This window comes from Colossoma macropomum, unplaced genomic scaffold (assembly GCF_904425465.1).
Source record: "Colossoma macropomum unplaced genomic scaffold, Colossoma_macropomum, whole genome shotgun sequence".
Lineage (NCBI taxonomy): Eukaryota > Metazoa > Chordata > Actinopteri > Characiformes > Serrasalmidae > Colossoma > Colossoma macropomum.
In genome coordinates this window covers 34,981,715-35,001,899 of record NW_023494801.1, presented here as the reverse complement: position 1 = coordinate 35,001,899, position 20,185 = coordinate 34,981,715, and the positions used below count along the sequence as shown (strand labels likewise).

Below are 20,185 nucleotides of genomic sequence, written 5' to 3'. Positions count from 1 at the left end.
ATCAAAATCAGGAGCCACTGTATTTACAGCATTTAGAACTGTTGCTCTAGCTAAATCAGGAACCATTGTGTGTAAATCATTGTATGGCTTTTAGAACTGTGACTGTAGCTAAATCAGGAGCTAATGTGCATAAGGACTTTAGAAATGTGGTTCTAGGTATATTAAAAACCAGTGTGTATGGCTTTTAGAACTGTGGCTCTATCTCAGTCATGAGCCAGTGTGTGTATGACTTTTAAAACTGTGGTTCTAGGTAAATTAGGAGCGGGTATTGAACTTAAAAATGTGGTTCTGGCTGAATAAATAGTGTTTTTGTGAGAGATTTAAAACTCTGGCTCTAGCTAAATTAAGAGCCTGTGTATGTAACTTTTAGATCTGTGGCTCTAGAGAATGTGTTGGGTTCTTTAGCTTAGATAATGTTAGTATAGATGGTGTGTTGGGTTCTTTAGCTTAGATAATGTTAGTATAGATGGTGTGTTGGGTTCTTTAGAGAGTGTGTTGGGTTCTTTAGCTTAGATGATGTTAGTATAGATGGCGTATTGGGCTCTTTAGAGGGTGTGTTGGGTTCTTTAGCTTAGATGATGTTAGTATAGATGGCGTATTGGGCTCTTTAGAGGGTGTGTTGGGTTCTTTAGCTTAGATGATGTTAGTATAGATGGTGTGTTGGGTTCTTTAGAGAGTGTGTTGGGTTCTTTAGCTTAGATGATGTTAGTATAGATGGTGTGTTGGGTTCTTTAGGTGGTGTGTTGGGTTCTTTAGTATAGATGGTGTGTTGAGGTTTTTAGATGGTGTGCTGGGTTCTTTAGTATAGATGGTGTGTTGGGTCCTTCAGATGGTGTTTGGGTTCTTTAGTATAGATGGTGTGTTGGGTCCTTCAGATGGTGTTTGGGTTCTTTAGTATAGATGGTGTGTTGGGTTTTTTAGATGGTGTGCGGGGTTCTTTAGTATAGATGGTGTGTTGAGGTTTTTAGATGGTGTGCGGGGTTCTTTAGTATAGATGGTGTGTTGGGTCCTTCAGATGGTGTTTGGGTTCTTTAGTATAGATGGTGTGTTGGGTTCTTTAGATGGTGTTTGTGTTCTTTAGTATAGATGGCATGTTGGGTTCTTTAGATGGTGTTTGGGTTCTTTAGTCCAGATGGTGTGTTGGGTTCTTAAATGGTGTTTGGGTTCTTTAGTATAGATGGTGTGTTGGGTTCTTTAGATGGTGTTTGGGTTCTTTAGTATAGATGATGTTTGGGTTCTTTAGATGGTGTTTGGGTTATTTATTATAGATGGTGTGTTGGGTTCTTTAGATGGTGTTTGGGTTCTTTAGTATAGATGGTGTGTTGGGTTCATTAGTCTAGATGGTGTTTGGGTTCTTTAGATGGTGTTTGGGTTCTTTAGTCTATATGGTGTGTTGGGTTCTTTAGATGGTGTGTTAAGTTCTTGAGTACAGATGATGTTTTGGGTTCTTTAGCACATGCATGTGCTGAGGCTAGTGTTCTGAGAAACTCCACATTGAACACTCAGGCTTTAATGTTCTGCAGAGTTCTGTGGTAATGATTTTCAGGAACCTTCTCCTGGCTGTGAGAACAGACTGAGCGTCTGTCTGTTTCATCAACATCCTTAACAGTAAAGAATGTTTTGCCTTCCTCTGTAAAGTTTACACTGTGGAGACAAACTGAAATGTGATGATGATGATCTGTGACTGAACTCTGGGTTTGACGGGGTTAATGGGAAGTTACAGTGCTGAGCAGGTGAAGCTCCGACAGAGAGAGAGAGATGGAGAGAGAGGGAGAGAGAGAGGGAGAGGGAGAGAGAGAGGGAGAGAGAGAGGGAGAGAGAGAGAGAGAGGGAGAGAGAGGGAGAGGGAGAGAGAGAGGGAGAGAGAGAGGGAGAGGAGAGAGAGAGAGGGAGAGAGAAAGGGAGAGAGAGAGGGAGAGAGAGGGAGAGGGAGAGAGTGAGGGAGAGAGAGAGGGAGAGAGAGAGGGAGAGAGAGAGGAGGGAGAGGGAGAGAGAGAGGGAGAGAGAGAGGAGGGAGAGAGCTGCTAATCCTGCAGTAAATCTCCAGCAGCCTCACCACAGCAATAATCCACTCACACTTACTCACCACCACAGAGAGAGAGAGAAACCTCCCTCACAGAAAGTTCCTACATGAAATGGTTATGAATTCACTGCCTGATGACTGAGACACTGTTTTATGATAGTTTCGAGAACTTAAACTCCATTCATGGTGGAGGGATACATGCAGGGCGCTGTGAGGCAAAATAGTCCCCAAACAAAACTTATTATTTCAGATTTTCCACTATTTTCCATCATCAACATTCCATATAAACTCAGAAGACTCGTGTAGGTTCACTGGTGGTTCTGGATAGTAAATAAAATGTCTATATTTGTGTTGTAGTCATGGCGACCCCTGGTTCCTATCACCACCACTGTAAAGACATCGGAACCATTTCACACCAAACCACTCTGAATCTCTCTGTTTACATCTCACACACTGAATTATGGAGGAATTTTGAATAAAATGGGTGGATTTCCCCTTTAATTGATCTGGGTTTACAGGGAAAGTAGATACTAGATTTCCTGGATATCAGCATCACTGCACACACTGAGTGGTCTGGGTTCTAATGGAGTTGTGGTCTGAGATCTCATCAGTGCTAAAAAGCACCAGACAGAAAACTCAGAAAGTCTGTTTGAAGTTCACTTACACTGCAAACACAAACAGCTCTGAGGTCATTTATAGCCGGTTCCCTTTCAGGTTCACTTCAACAGAACTCAGTTCATTTAGAAAGAACTATGTGTGAAAACACCCTAAAAGACTGGCTGCTTCCTCTGTGTTAATCTGCTGTGGCTCTCTGTGGTCTCGATATGGCTGTAATGTAATGTAGTGATGGTAAAATGCTGTGTGGCGCTCTAAGAAACTGAACGGTGCTTGGAGTCATGGAGCGCCGGCGTGTGGTGACATGGCGCTGGTGTGCACACCTACATGAAAACAATGGTATTGAATTTTTGAACTCTGCACATCGTGATGCAGCCCGTTCGGTGTGCGACCGCCTCAAGGGTGAAATACTGAGATGCACTTTAAATGGATTCTTGTGTTGTGGAGTTGCCAAGTTGAAAAGCAAACACTACAGTGAAAAACATGACAGTTCCACAGTGACACAGAATACGAGCCAAAACGAGAAACAAACCCTCTGTTACACAGTTTCACTTCACTTTACCTCTTTACTGAATTCGTGTCAGAATTGAACACAATGGCGTTACGATGCATTTCCCTTTTGAAATAGTTCGACCCTCTCGTTTGTGGTAGCTTTGTGTACTTTGGGCTTTAACGAGCTCCACACCAAAACGAGGAAGATAACGACTGAAGAAATATTCTGAGTGCTAATATGTTCCTCGCTAAACAGCGTCTTGAAAGCTACTTCCTCTGGTTCCATCTACAGATATTGCTATGGAACTCGACTCCTGTGGAACCATCATCAGATACAGCTATGCGAGCTAGAAGCCATCTGAGGAACTCAAAACAGCTTTCTGCGTCACATTTACCTGCGATTTTTGTATTCATGTCTTTAAGAAGCTAATGCTACATGTAATGAACCATTAACGATGTAATTGCCCCCACAGCAGATGGCGCTGCGTTCGAGTGGTGCCTCAAATGTGCTCAAATAGCACGTTTACCGCTGGTAAACTCTGGATTCTAGATGATACACGAGTTTACGAGATGTGACGAATAACACGTCCTTTAACCTGTTACACGAGTAAAAAATGCTAAACCTATAAAATACATAACTGCTGTGCTTCTATAAAGTCTGTGTGCTTTAATACGGGAGAGAAAAGGCAGGATGTGTGTTCTCCGTTCTGCGTTCTTTCTCCGTGTGGTGGACGTATCTATGAACGAGCACCTAAACAGTCGTATTCACTCGTTAACATCTGGCTTATACAACCTTCTGATGGCTTTAAATATGTCTCAGTATGTGCTGATGTACTAGTGTAGGCTAAAAATATAATATGAACAAAAACTCAGACTCACTTTGCTCTGCTTTAAGATTTAACTCAGCTGTAGCTGCTTTTCTCGCATCTCCAGCAGGAAGCTTTTCCGAACAGTTTCTTGTAAAATATCTAACATTTGACTTTTTACTAGGCTGAAGTCGCTTCTCATTCTCCAGCTTCTTGTTTGAATTGTCCCGTTCCACCTTAAATGGTGCAAAAATTACATTCTAGCACCTTTTAAGGTGGAATGGGAAAATTGAAACAAGAAGCTGGAGAATGAGAAGCGACTTCAGCCTAGTAAAAAGTCAAATGTTAGATATTTTACAAGAAACTGTTCGGAAAAGTTTCCTGCTGGAAACTCACGGCTTTTTAATGTTTGTCAGTTTGTCGTTGCAGATTAAACGTATCAGGAAACCAGCTGGAGTGATTATAAACACTAATCAGTCCATTCATCTCTAAATTATCGATGTTCGTCTTAAATCTCTGTCTTTGCTGTTTCGTTAGCTACTAGCTAGGCGAGATTGTTGTCTGTGTTGCTATAGTGACCAGCAGTCTGTGCTGATCTTCAGGGTTAAAGGGTGAATCAGCAGTTCTACATTAACTCCAGAGTTTAAGACCATTTATTGTTAAACTGTGTTGAACGATCAGCAGAGCTTTATTTTACTGTGAAGGAGGATTATTTTATTTTTACCTACAAATCTGATTCAGCTGTGGAGCCACAACAGGGCAGTAAAGAGCCGCATGTTGCTGACCGCTGTTCTAGACTCTCAGGCCAGCTTTATTTACAGCTCTGACTAATACATAATGGTAAACAGTGGATGGACATTGATTAAATATTGAGTTTAAAATGTTGTTTAGCTGGACAACATGGACACACATCTCTCAGTAAATAATTAACCATCAATTGACTGAATGAAGAATGAAGGGTTGCCGGTGTGATGGTCAGTGCTTAGTGATTTTCTGAGTGACCTTTGGTCAGTTTCACACAGAATGTAGACGGACACACCAATCCACCAGTTCCACACGGTGAGACGTGTATCTCAGCCCCTCTTCATAGGCTCATAACTCCGGATGTGAGTGTCGTATGATCTCGTGATAAGATGGAATGGAAAGGGCGACTCTACAGATTCAGGAAGTGTTTGAACTGGATTTCTGAGCCGGATCATCACAAAGATACACAAACAGATATAGAAACAGGGAATTTGATGCATAGGCGAGTTTGTGGGCCCCATTAGGGTTAAAACACAAATCCACATGCATTTTTTTTGCTTTTCCATTTTCTGTGTGGGACTGTGGGAAAGTAATGTCCACTGTAGCGACTGCTTTTCAGTTGGGCAAACATTCCTCTCCACGTGTGCTGGTTCCGAGGAGGATCCATTAGACTGCAAAATAAAGAGCAGCAGGAACGTTTTAATTGAGCTGAATTAGAGCTCATTAAGCAGCGGTGTTGTTTTACTCTTCAGTCCCCTGAGCTTCTCACCCAGCCTCGATGAAAACGAGCCGAAAGCCACATAATCGAGCACTTTTGCTGCTGAAGAAACGAGAAAAAATGAACAATCACTGAATTCCTGCCAGGAGAGTTAATAGCAGCACCTTATAAACCCGTTTAGCAGTAAAAGCTTTCAGTGCTCTGTGTTTCAAACCGTGAGATGTACTTAAACTTATCCTGAACTCATGAACACAGTTACATAAAATTATACTGATATTAAACACTGTGAAGGTCATCTTCACCTGTCCATGCTCCGCCCACAAAAACAGAAGAACAGCCCTGTGGGAGGGGGCGTGGTCAGGGGAACTGATGGAGTAATGACCGTTTAAAGACTTTAAAGTCCCTCTAAATATAAAGCCCAGTTAAGTTTGGCCTCCTGAAGGTTTCTTGGACTGTTTGTGTCTCTGATGAATACGTGTCCTCATTATTCCTGCTTTTTTTCCGATACCAGTGTTTGAGCGGTCAGACGGACACCCAGGCTGAAATATCTCCCACCGGTTTGTCCTCCTTTTTAACGAGGACTCAGGATAATAAATACTCTGTTCCGTCTGTGTCTGGCTGCTTCTCTGAAACAAGGTCAGTCAAGGCCACCTCAGTTTTCCTTTAGCTTTCCCTCTGAAAGCCCTCAGCACTCCCTTAGCATTTCTTCAGTGTTCCCTCAGCATTTCTTCAGTGTTCCCTCAGCGTTCCCTCAGCATTCCCTCGGAACTCCCTCAGCATTCCCTCAGTGTTCCCTCAGCATTCCCTCAGTGTTCCCTCAGCATTCCCTCAGTGTTCCCTCAGCATTCCCTCAGTGTTCCCTTAGCATTTCTTCAGTGTTCCCCCAGCGTTTCCTCAGCATTCCCTCAGTGTTCCCTCAGCATTACCTCAGCCTTCCCTTAGCTTTCCTTCAGTGTTCCCACTGAATTCTTTCAGCATTCCCTCAGTGTTCCCTTAGCATTCCCTCAGCATTCCCACAGTGTTCCTTGGTATTTCTTCAGTGTTCCCTCAGCATTCCCTCAGCACTCCCTCAGCATTCCCTCAGTATTCCCTCAGTGTTCGCTCAGCGTTCCCTCAGCATTTCCTCAGCATTCCCTCAATGTTCCCTTAGCATTTCTTCAGTGTTCCCTCAGCACTCCCTCAGCATTCCCTCAGGGTTCCCTCAGTGTTCCCTCAACATTCCCTCAGCATTCCCTCAGTGTTCCCTCAGCATTTCTTCAGTGTTCCCTCAGCATTCCTTCAGCGTTCCCTTAGCATTCCTTCAGTGTTCCTGCTGAATTCGTTCAGCACTCCCTTCTCTCAGCGTTCCCTTAGCATTCTCTCAGTGTTCTCTTAGTGTTCCCTCAGCATTCTCTCAGCGTTCCCTCAGCATTCTCTCAGTGTTCTCTCAGTGTTCTCTCAGTGTTCCCTCAGCGTTCTCTCAGCATTCTTTCAGCGTTCTCTCAGTGTTCTCTCAGTGTTCCCTCAGCGTTCTCTCAGCATTCTCTCAGTGTTCTCTCAGCGTTCTCTCAGCATTCTCTCAGTGTTCTCTCAGTGTTCTCTCAGTGTTCCCTCAGCGTTCTCTCAGCATTCTCTCAGTGTTCTCTCAGCGTTCTCTCAGCATTCTCTCAGCGTTCTCTCAGCGTTCTCTCAGTGTTCTCTCAGCTCTGTGTAGTCTGCTCAAGGCCAGTATCTGTCTGCAGCAGTGCTGGAGGGAGAGGATTGTTTCAGGGTGTTCTTACTTCTTCCTCCTCCACCCAGCAGCTCATTATTCTGTACAGTGTGTTTCAGAGGCGCCTCATCAGCTGCTCAGAGTGACACTCTAGAACATCCTGACTGTCCTGATGTGGCCACTCGGCTCTGCTGGCAGATTCAATCAAATACCAACTTTACCCAGATTCCTCCTCAGACAGTCAGACAGTCAGCTGAGATCTGACGCTCGCTTCTTTAGCTTTAGCGCTGGAGCTACAGAGCAGATACCTTATACCCCATCAATTAGCATGATGCTAACTGCATGCCTAGATCATCACGCACTGCTGCAGCATTTTAGGAAGCCATCTTTAGCCTTGTGCCTCAGACTGTGTGGAGATGGATTATGAGGTTTCTGACTCTGTATGACTCACTGTTATCTAGAAACATGGATTAACCTGGTAGCTGCAGCGCTAAAACTAAAGAAGCTAACTTGAGACACCAGATGACTCAGATCGACTTCCTTTTTTTGTGAGATTTATTTTTAAACCAAACTATCACTGAAATAATTCCACACTGCGGAGACGGTGCTGCCACAGTCTTCTCGAGATGTGTTCCTCAGACTTACAGCCTTCTTTATTCTTCGTCATTTCAACAGTGAAAATAGTTCATTTATGCTTACTAACTGAAAAAAACTAACAATACCTACCTCCGCTAACTAGAAATAACTAACAATACCTACCTCCGCTAACTAGACATAACTAACAATACCTACCTCCGCTAACTAGACATAACTAACAATACCTACCTCCGCTAACTAGACATAACTAACAATACCTACCTCCGCTAACTAGACATAACTAACAATACCTACCTCCGCTAACTAGAAATAACTAACAATACCTACCTCCGCTAACTAGAAATAACTAACAATACCTACCTCCGCTAACTAGACATAACTAACAATACCTACCTCCGCTAACTAGACATAACTAACAATACCTACCTCCGCTAACTAGACATAACTAACAATACCTACCTCCGCTAACTAGACATAACTAACAATACCTACCTCCGCTAACTAGAAATAACTAACAATACCTACCTCCGCTAACTAGAAATAACTAACAATACCTACCTCCGCTAACTAGAAATACCATCTGACACTAACTAACTACTAACTGACACTAACTAACTCTGCTAACTGACACTAACTAACTCTGCTAACTGACACTAACTAACTCTGCTAACTGACACTGACTGACTCTGCTAACTGACACTGACTAACTCTGCTAACTGACACTAACTAACTCTGCTAACTGACACTAACTAACTCTGCTAACTGACACTGACTGACTCTGCTAACTGCCACTGACTAACTCTGCTAACTGACACTAACTAACTCTGCTAACTGACACTGACTGACTCTGCTAACTGACACTGACTAACTCTGCTAACTGACACTAACTAACTCTGCTAACTGCCACTAACTAACTCTGCTAACTGCCACTGACTAACTCTACTAACTGGAAATGGCGAACATTGGCTGCCTCTGCTGACTGCATGGCTGTTGAGAGTGAACAGCTAGACTTCTTCCTCTCTCCATCTAGGGAGCACAGCGCCACCTACACTGTTAAATAGGGGTCCCGCAAAGGGTTCTTTGAGTGATGCCTTTCGTTCCCTTAGGAACCAAGTTTGAAAACAGGGTTTGAAAGTGTGAAGAACCTTTAAAATGTAAAGAACCTTCTTGTGATGTTAATATTGTAACTTCAATATCAGTTTAAGGGTTCCTCCTAGAAGAACCCATGCTCACAACTCTTTTACAAATATAGTACCCTATAGAACCGTCCACTAAAAGGCTGTTTAGGTCTATGTGAATATATAGATCTAGGTCCGTTGACCTTCCACCCTCAGTGTTTCCAGCAGTGTGGATGGAGGGCTTGTGCTGTAGAGTCTTCCAGTGAATGGTTCTTTAAAGCACCGTTTCTGTAAATGCAATGTAGTATGCAATGAAGTACCCACACATAATGTGAAGGTTCCATATCAATTAATATTTTTTTTTCCTGGAATTGCAAGCCGAGAACCATTTAGGAACATTTATTTATAAGAGTGTAGCTGCTATAATCAGAGAATCATCAGAGACTTCAGCTCTACAGAAGCCAGAGATACGAGTGCGTGGGTGTTTCAGTGGGCGTGTGCACTTAAGTGCGCGAGTGTGTGTGTGTTTGTGCGAGTGTGTGCGCGAGTGTGTGGGAGTGCCCTTGTGTTTCTCTGAGGCTGCTCTGCAGTACAGAATGATCCTCATTGTGCTGGAGAAGCAGGCAGCTTCTCTCTCTCTGGGTTTTAATTGAATTTGAGCTCCAGTGGCGGAGTGACTCACAGCAGCGTGCTGTGGCTGCTGTGGTCAGAACCGAACCCGGCTGACCCCCCTGCAGTCCGGCGGTGCTGATCCAGACCTAAGCACGCCTGCTGTGTCTCTGCATGGATATTTAATGGTGTGATTAATAATGAAAGAGCAGGTCAGGCCTGCAGGACGGTGTGAGAGGAGCTCACCTGTTTATAGCTAAACACCTTAAACTACAGCCCAATTATTCAGTTACTGATCTGAAAGCTGTGTTAGTTCTGCAGTTATGAGAGCAGTTCTAGTGTGGACCCACATACAGACCCTTCAGGTCCAGTTTCAAACACCCAGTTTAAGCTGAAACTATTAAGGGAATAAACGTGACACATCACTGCCATTGCAGTTTAGTCCAAGCCTAGGCTTAATCTGTCTCCACAAAAACAACCAACTCAGAGTGTAAGGGTTGAACACTTACAGATTGAGAATTGCGCTATTGTCGATGTTCACAGTTACATACTAGAGATTTTTATTGTTATGAATTTGACACATTGATGTACAATACAGGACGCAGTTGTTAAGTGGTATGATGATTTGTAATCTCTGAAATAGGTGATGATCAAAGAGTGATGATTAGAAGATGATCTCTGAAACAGGTACTAATCAGAGGGTAAACTATGAAATAGCTATGATTGGAGAGTAATCTGGCACAGGTGATGATCAGAAGGTAAGCTCTGATATAGGTGATGATCAGAGTGTAATCTTTGAAATAGGTGAGTGAAAGGGTAATCTCTGAAAATGGTGATGATTTGAAAGGTATCTCTGAAATAGGTGGTGATCGGAGGGTAATCTCTGAAACAGGTGATGATTTGAAGGGTATCTCTGCAACAGGTCATGATCAGAGGATAATTTCTGAAATAGGTGATGATCGGAGGATATTTTCTGAAATAGGTAATGATCAGAAGGTAATTTCTAAAATAGGTGATGGTCGGAGGATAGTCTTTGAAACAGGTGATGATCGGAGAGTAGGCAATGATCAGAAGGTAATCTCTGAAATAGGTGATAATCAAAGGGTAATCTCTGAAACAGGTGATTATTAGAGGATAATCTCTGAAATAGGTGATGATCGGAGGGTAATTTCTGAAACAGGTGATAATCGGAGGATAGTCTTTGAAACAGGTGATGTTCGGAGGGTAGGTGATGATCGGAGGGTAATGTCTGAAATAGGTGATAATCAAAGGGTAATCTCTGAAACAGGTGATTATTAGAGGATAATCTCTGAAATAGGTGATGATTGGAGGGTAATTTCTGAAATAGGTGATGGTCCGAGGATAGTCTTTGAAACAGGTGATGATCGGAGGGTAGGTGATGATCGGAGGGTAATGTCTGAAATAGGTGATAATCAAAGGGTAATCTCTGAAACAGGTGATTATTAGAGGATAATCTCTGAAATAGGTGATGATTGAAGGGTAATCTCTGAAATAGGTGATAATCAGAGGATAGTCTTTGAAACAGGTGATGATCAGAGGATAATCTCTGAAACAGGTGATAATCGGAAGATAGTCCTTGAAATAGGTGATGATCAGAGGATAATCTCTGAAACAGGTGATGATCAGAGGATAATCTCTGAAATAGGTGATAATCGGAAGATAGTCTTTGAAATAGGTGATGATCAGAGGATAATCTCTGAAACAGGTGATGATCACAGGATAATCTCTGAAACAGGTGCTTATTGGAGGGTAATCTCTGAAACAGGTGATTATTAGAGGATAATCTCTGAAATAGGTGATTATTGGAGGATAATCTCTGAAACAGGTGATTATTGGAGGATAATCTCTGAAACAGGTGATTATTAGAGGATAATCTCTGAAACAGGTGATATCTACATCTACATTAATCTTCTCTGCATTCTTTTTTATCCTGTACTCTGGATGGACTGCAGGCTGCATTTAATATCTTTCTGACCAACATTATTATTATTCCAGCATGATTAAAAGGCTTCACAATAATCTGAGAAATTACAGGTATTATTATAAGTCAAGACATTTCAGTTATCATCAGAATCAAAATACTGCCTGATGTTTTCGAGTGTGCACCAACATTCACTTTGACACATAGACATCTCTGACATCGTCTAACTGACAGCTCGGTTTCACATCTGTCTTCTGTATTTCTCTGTCACAGTTGAAACTGAGAGCACAGATGAGCTCTGTAGATCTCTGCAGCTTCTGGACTTCCTCTCCAAACCCGTGGTGACAGATAGCGGTGTTTTAGCTCTAAGGCCCTGACCGGTCTGTGAGTTTTATCACCAGTGACAGCTGCCGAGTGACGGTGTTTATCCACAGTTTGCCTGCAGTCGTTAATTACGGCGGTTCTTTTGGATCTCATCTTTTGGATCTTTCTGTGGTGATGAAAAGAGCAAATTTTACTGCGCCATATGGCCACGGAGCCCAGTGTATTCGAGCTTCACAGTCCACTCCCACTGTCTCTCGGCCTCGCTCTTTATTTTCTCTCTCTCTGAGTTATTGTCTGTGGGTGGAGACATAAGTTTGTGTTGTGAGGTTTCAGTACATTTCCACTGTAGAGCCGCGGAGACCTTATACTGTAAACAGCCACATAACAGAGGGCAGGACACAAACTAACACAGGGCACAATGTAATATGGACACTTTGTGTAGTTAACCTGTTAATTGTTGCCCTGTTTGTGCCTGAAACAGAGTACCCAAAGTAAAGGGGGCGCTGTTCCCACAGACTTTGGGCTACAGTCATGATCTTGGTGTCATTCGAAAGGAAACACTATCAATTTTTTTTCCCCAACAGTAAGAATAACTGTATGAATAACTGCCACAGTGTAACAGAGGGTAGAATGGAGGGGTTTATTTCCGCCTGATACATAAACCTCTAAACCAGGGGTTCTCAACCTTTTCCGCCTCAGCTTTTTTGCTTAAATACTTCATTTTTGGAAACAGCAGTGTGTCATCTCCTGCAATAAGTGATGTGTATCAGTGAACATACAATGTCAGCAGAATGGTAGCAAATCCAATGTTAAATACAGTTTCTTTTGTGGTGTTGTGAGGGGATAACTGAAACATCAGGGGAGAATATTTAGTTTTTAGAGTCAAGCAGCAAAAAAACTGGCAGTGCTTTTGTGGGCTGTTTTTGGAGACCTTGTATTAATATTGTTTACTAACTTTACGTAACTGCTGTGAATGATGGATTATAAAATGGTTTCTGACGATATATCGCATCACCGTTTTGCTGAATGATTCGATGCATGTAATTAATGTATATAAAACTGAAGTGAACACTTTGACTGAAGTGTTCGGTGATTTAGAAAAGTTTAAACAGGTTTTAGTGGAAAGTGCTGGTTGTGTTCTAATAGCAATGTCATCTGTGAATGTTGACAGGAGTCAGTCTGATGTTTTTTTGCAGATTCACCCACAAAAGTACCCTTTTTTCCACCCTGTTTTGATTACTGAGTTCACACCCTTCACCACAGACACAACTTCTGCACACTGAAGACAACATAACTGGGTCCAAACCAGTCAACTGAGACGTCGAGGAGGAGCAACACAGCAAACTCAAAGCCTAAACTCAGCTAAAGCATCAACATTTTGCCTTTGATGACTTTGTGCTGAAGTAGACGTTACCCTTGATTTCATGACTGAGCTTCTGAAGTAAAAGAACATTGTAAACACCAAAATTGCAGACGCAGCAAGTTTTTCAATGTTTGTGTCTGTTTTTGGCTTTGAAAATGGGCGGAAAACAGTTTATTGTACTCACAATATCACTTTTACACATCTGAACAGCACAGCTGGAGCTTTACATTCAGTATATATACACAACACACCAGCGTACAGCTAAAGGAATGAATCGGATGCTGAACACTGATTGGAGGGCTGAGAAGATAAGGTTGAGCTTGTGACTGGTTGATTTGACTGCATCCCTTTCAGGAATAAGGAGGAGTGTGAGGAGTGTGATGTGACTCATAAAAACAAAACAAAAGCAAATTAAATGTTCTTTCTCCAATCTGGCCCAGGCCTTAAAATTATTTAGCAAAAACTAAAATGTGTGAGTTTGTGACCCACACACTCCAAACAACCACATACAGTCAGTACAGAAATACTCATACAGTAATGTATCTGTACTGAGTATTTGTGTCTGCACTGTATCTGTGCTATACTTTACCTCTATTGAATATGTCTGTACTGTACTGACTGTATGTGTACTGCATGGTACAGATACTACAGTATAGTACAGATACAGTGCTGACGCAAATATTCAGTACAGATATATTCACTGCAGCACACATACAGTAATGTAACCTGACGCTAAACTGTCCAGTATATTTACATGTATTGTAAACACTGCAGCAGTGTGTGTGTGTGTGTCTGTGTGTATGTGTGTGTGTGTGTGTCTGTGTGTGTGTCTGTGTGTATGTGTGTGTGTGTGTGTGTGTCTGTGTGTATGTGTGTATGTGTGTGTGTGTGTGTGTGTATGTGTGTGTGTGTGTGTGTGTGTGTCTGTGTGTCTGTGTGTATGTGTGTGTGTGTGTGTGTGTCTGTGTGTATGTGTGTATGTGTGTGTGTGTGTGTGTGTGTGTGTGTCTGTGTGTATGTGTGTGTGTATGTGTGTGTGTGTGTGTGTGTGTGTGTGTGTGTCTGTGTGTATGTGTGTGTGTATGTGTGTATGTGTGTGTGTGTGTGTGTCTGTGTGTATGTGTGTATGTGTGTGTGTGTGTGTGTGTGTGTGTGTCTGTGTGTGTGTGTGTGTGTGTGTGTGTGTGTGTGTGTGTGTGTGTTGAACAGTGCCTTTTTTGTGTTCGTTCCGTGGTTTAAGGCAGTATTTGCATGTTAGAGTTACTGAAGGTTTTACATTGTCTGGAAAACAGAACCAATCTAACACTGAATATATGAGATATATATATATATATATATATATATATATATATATATATATACAGTGTAGATTCTTCTAATATTGTAAATGTAACAACAAAAAGTATTGTTTGATGTTAAATATTTAGGGTATGTTGAGAAAGAAGTTATGAGGTGATAAATTATGTTGGACTCCTGCACCAACATTTTACAGTTCACTTCAATTTAAATGTATTTAAATTGTGTTTCCACAAAGCAGCTTCAGAGAAAATCTTGATCTGAGTCCCAGGAGAAACACTGCCTTAGAGCAAAAGGAGGAACCTTGAGGAGAACCAACACTCTAAAGGGGAACCCATCCTCCTCTGGACCACACCACATAGAAAACAGAACCAATATAAATACAGACTAAAGATTTGACAGTTAATATACAGCAGTGAATATTGAAAAAGAGAACCAGCCTGTGATTGGACAAAAGTGTTCAGATTGACCAATGATAACTGATGACTATTGAGAATTATGTAAAATCACAAGCCACACAAAATATCAATATACAGTATTTTGCAGAAGAGGCCGCCCTTCATTCATTTAATTTACAGTCAATTTATTATTAAGATATTCATTTTTCAGAAAACATATAAACACATCTCGGCTCTAATCTCAGCTGTGAGTCAGTGAGTCACTCTTTATTCCAGGTTCCATTCTTTTCAGGAGCCTCACTTTCAGTTCCTCAAAGAATCTGCAGTCACACCTCCAAAGTTCAGTCTTAGAAGCTGGTTTAGTATTTTCTGCTTCTCACAGTTACAAATTTCGACTCATGATTCTGTGAAACTTCACTCCACGTCTCAGTGTTAGTGTTCCAGTGTAAATCTACACTAGCTTTCGCCCTCTCTAAGCCCCGCCCCCAAATTCCTCTACTCTAGTGCCCTTTTAATGTCTGGAGTTCAGTTGCTAACACAAGCTAAATGAGCTAGCTAGGAAAACGCTATCATTCACACTCTCTACCAAGCCTTGTGGTGTCTCTGCTTGTGACAGAGCTCTTGTCTCCAAGTCTGTCTCTGCTGTGTTGTGATTTGAAAGCTTGCAAGTCTTTGAGTTCTTAAAAAGCACTTTATAAGTATTATTATTATTATTATTATTATTATTATTATTAGCTAATGGAGCTGTTTTTCTCTGTAGAGCCAGACAGACACTGTGTGATGTTAGAGATCTTGTTCTTTGGTGACTCTCACTGTCCGTTTGATTAGACCACCGTGTTCAGACAAAGCTACGATTTATAAACTCACACTGTACGAAACGCTCCGTCTGACTGACCTGCTACGGGAAACGCAGCCTCTACAGACGCTCTGTCTACAGACCGTTATCAATAAAGCTGATTCACTCAGAACAACACTGGCTGAATCTCAAATGGCTCCCTGCTCCCTACATAGTGCACCACATATTAAAACAGTGTCTCCTGCACCCAAACAGTGCATCACATGACTAATAAACAGCCATTTGGGACTCCATACTGGACAAACAGTGCACTGTTTTGGTGTAGAAGCCAGAACATACATACTGCTCTACACTGGAATGAGGGGCTTTTTGAGATTCAGACACTGACAAACTGCTACAGCAGCTCTGCTAACTTGTGCACTGAAACTGCAAAATGGGGGGGGGTTGACGTTTTTGCCTCCGTGTAGGAGTGGTGGTTGTGATTGTGTGTGGTTTTAGGTGTGACTTAACTTAAAGACAAGCTAAAATCGCTTAAGAGGTGACATTTATTTTCTCTCTGTGCACTCGTGACTCACATCTACATGCTTACCTGGAGTTTTGGGGGGACTTTTAAGTACTAACTTACGCTACATCCATATAACTGCCTTGCTGTTCAGATAATGTTGGTGAGCACATCAGCGCCCCCTACTGTGAGCCCCACCTTAAAAATGTCTCAATCAGTTTGTTCCCGTTTTAATAAGTCTGTGTTTCCCCATTTCTCATGGTTCTCGCCCATCTGTCTCTGTGAGACGACAGGGTAGAGTAGCTCAGTACGGTTCTCCTGTGAGCAGCTCTGAGGATGTGACAGACTGGTGTGCGGGTAGATAAAGTGGATAAGGGGAGCTTTGGGTGTTGTATGAGAACCTAACAATCTCTCTCTCTCTCTCTCTCTCTCTCTCTCTCTCTCTCTCTCTCTCTCTCTCAGTGTGCTGTTTCGTGGTTCATAAGCGCTGCCATGAATTCGTCACCTTTTCCTGTCCCGGAGCAGATAAAGGTCCTGCGTCAGATGTGAGTAAAACAGGATTTACCCTGTTTCCTCTCCTTTGCCGTCTCTCTCTCTCTCTCTCCTCTCTCTCTCTCTCTCTGTGTTGTGATGATAAGCTCCTGTAATCAGAGCGATGGCTCCACTGTCTCCTATAGAGCAGTCTGAGTCAGTCTGAGCGCATCAACTCAACAAAACCCAACACACACTTACATTCTAATGAAAAGTATTAACTAAAGGACTTTTGGGTTTGTTAGTGTTTGTTGAGTTGGTCTACACTTGGCTTATTGTGTGTGTGTGTGGGGTGATGCCCTCTAGTTGATGTGAACGTGAAGACCCCAGTGTAGAGCTGATGGAGGAATCAGTAAACAGTGCAGATCTGCTCTGACTGCTCAGCTCTCACCATCCAGAGATCAGACACTGAGTTAAAACACAGACTGACTGATGAACATCAATCTGCAGTGGAGCAGCAGGATACACACGTTTCCATGGTTACACTACACCGGTTCCCATGGTTAGACAATTCACGTATCCATGGTTACACTACATCCATTTCCATAGTTACACTACATCCGTTTCCATAGGTACACTACATCCGTTTCCATAGTTACACTACATCCATTTCCAAAGTTATGCTGCACCTGTTTCCATAGTTACGCTACACCCGTTTCCGTAGTTACACTACACCCATTTCCATAGTTACACTGCACCCGTTTCCATAGTTACGCTACACCCGTTTCCATAGTTATGCTGCACCCGTTTCCATAGTTACGCTGCACCCGTTTCCATAGTTACACTACACCTGTTTCAATAGTTACACTACATCCATTTCCATAGTTACGCTACACCCATTTCCATAGTTACACTACACCCATTTCCATAGGTACACTACATCCGTTTCCATAGTTACACTACATCCATTTCCAAAGTTACGCTGCACCTGTTTCCATAGTTACGCTATACCCGTTTCCGTAGTTACACTACACCCATTTCCATAGTTACACTGCACCCATCTCCATAGTTACGCTACATCCATTTCCATAGTTATACTGCACCCGTTTCCATAGTTACACTACACCTGTTTCAATAGTTACACTACACCTGTTTCAATAGTTACACTACATCCATTTCCATAGTTACGCTACACCCATTTCCATAGTTACACTACACCCATTTCCATAGGTACACTACATCCGTTTCCATAGTTACACTACATCCATTTCCAACGTTACGCTGCACCTGTTTCCATAGTTACGCTATACCCGTTTCCGTAGTTACACTACACCCATTTCCATAGTTACACTGCACCCATCTCCATAGTTACGCTACATCCATTTCCATAGTTATACTGCACCCGTTTCCATAGTTACACTACACCTGTTTCAGTAGTTACACTACACCCATTTCCATGGTTTGCACCAATATATATATATATATATATACATAGCTTTGGTCAGGCTGATAAATGAACAGGGATGAACTTGGTGTTGATGAGTGTTGTGTGTTTGTTTATGCGCTGCTGTATTTTTACATATTTTGGTACTTTTGATGATTGTTTACCTGCCAGACATCCACATTTGCCATAAAATTTCCAAATACATAAGATATCTTTGAGGTTTTTTTATGTGTGTGGCGGTAGCTCCTACTTCATAGTGCCCCCCAGGCCCCCCAGGGCCTCTTGCTCTCCCCAGCATGTAGAGGAGGAGAGCGTGTGAATGGTGTGGGGACCTGTTGGGAAAGTGTGGTGCTGGCGTTAATTCTGCAGTGCTGTGCTGGTGTTTGAGGTGCTCTCCAATCACTCTAGTGCACTTTGGCTCTGTTCTGAGAGGCTGTGATGGCTTTCATTTACTTAAGCGTGCTCTCCGTTCCCTTTGGCCTGCTCCGTCTGCACCTTTACTCCCCCGGCGTCGCTCCGGCTCCTTTAACGCTGCCCTGCGGGCGCCCTCCTCTCCTTCTCCAGCACCCTCCGCTCTCTCTCCGCTCTCTCTCTCTGGGCCTGCCCGCTTCCCATCAGTGCCGAGCCGCCGGAGCCGGCTGACAGATTTACTACGCGCGAGGAGGGAAGGATCCAGAACGGAGAGTGTAGGTGGGGGCGCTTTTTTACGCTTTAATTCCACATTAACGCTCCCACTGCTTCCTTTTCTGAAGACGCGAGAGCTTCACCATTCATCCTTTTTCTGCCGCTGAAAGACGTGCTTTCATCCGGCTCCAGCTTCACGCCTCATTCTGGCTCAGGTCTGTTCTCCAGCGGCCCAGAAATACCCACAAATCCCTGCGGCCCCCGCCTCAGCACGCCACACGCGCAAAGCAATAACGTCTGTTTAATGAATCTGCCGCCCTCTGACACTGTCGCTAGATTGTGAGCGTGTAAATCTGCTGGTTTTCTCTGAAGACACACCTTTGGTGAAGGGGGGTGGGGGGGTGGGGGGGTGGAACACAGGTATAAATATAGTCAATGTCAAACGCAGACGTTCAGATAGTCTTCAGAGGGGCTTCAATTATAGAAGTGGGCTAATTAGGCCTTCACCCAGGGACCCGCGCTTTCTCATTAAACCATTAAACCGTTAATAAACCTACTTCTGTCTGGACGGCAGCGTCGCTTGGGCTCGTGTAATCTCCAAAGAAAAGCACTGACCAATAGAATGAGGCGCTCTGGAGCAGCTGCTCATGATCCTAAGGTCTCCATGCCCAATGTGAAGTGTGGGCTAGAGGGGTATAAAGCCCCCCAGCATGGCTGTGGAGCAGTGGAACTGTGTTCTCTGGAGTGATGGAGCCAAATCCAATACCTTTGGGATGAGTTGGAGTGACCCAGAACTGACCATCCAACATCAGTACCTGACCTCACTAATGCTCAATCAAATCCTCACAGCAATGTTCAACATCTAGAAGCCTTTCCAGGAGAGTAGAGGCTGTTACTGCAGCACAGACTCACTATTAACACCTTCATCTCAGAAGAAACTCGACAGCCTTCTGGACACACAGTGTATCTCAGGATCTTGATGCTCTTTTAAATGTCCTCTGTGTCCTTTTAAGATCAGATGCACTGCAGTGCAGTGACAGGGGGCGCTGTTTCCTCTGCACATCAAACTTCCACAGTTACACTTACGATAACAATAACGGTAAAACGCAAAATTGTCACGAGTGACAGTCGGTGGTCTTTGAGCGTTTAATGTGACGTTGCTCCATGACGACTGCAGCGACTCCAGCCACACGACTGATCCAACAGATAAAGAGCAGCGCTGAATAACGGGAGACGATAAACTGAAGGTGAACTGCAGACCTAACTGCCGCAGTGGACAGAAACCGACTGACCTCAGGTTCACCTCAGAGAATGAGCTCCGAACTCTCCTTCATCAGATAAATCATCATCGCTGTCCTGCTGAGGGTTTTATGCCTGTTTTTGTTTGTGTGGCGCAGATTTTCAGTTGTAAAGGAGGCGCCTGCAGAGCGTGGTCATTATCTTTCTTTGTAAATCTGTCTTTATATAATCTGAGTGGGATTAGACTTTTGTCTGATCTATCGCTTTAATCAGAGCTCTCTCTCTCCCTCTCTCTCTCTCTCTCTCTCTCTCTCTCTCTCTCTCTTTTGTAAGTGAAGGAAGGATGGTCTGTTTGTGCTGTAGAGAAACTCACT

The 20,185-nt window shown here is 43.1% G+C and overlaps 1 protein-coding gene across 2 annotated transcripts in view; it reads left to right on the top strand.

The window, feature by feature from the left end:
- The window catches only part of prkcbb (protein kinase C, beta b), a 165,227-nt gene that overhangs the window by 40,372 nt on the left and 104,670 nt on the right, over positions 1-20,185 (top strand). For both annotated transcript variants that reach the window (XM_036589601.1, XM_036589600.1), the window contains exon 3: positions 16,496-16,578. Coding sequence is in view for 1 of the 2 variants with exons in the window: in XM_036589600.1 (XP_036445493.1) it covers positions 16,496-16,578 (83 nt within the window). In the remaining variant the exon portion in view is untranslated. The remainder of the gene's footprint in view (positions 1-16,495; positions 16,579-20,185) is intronic.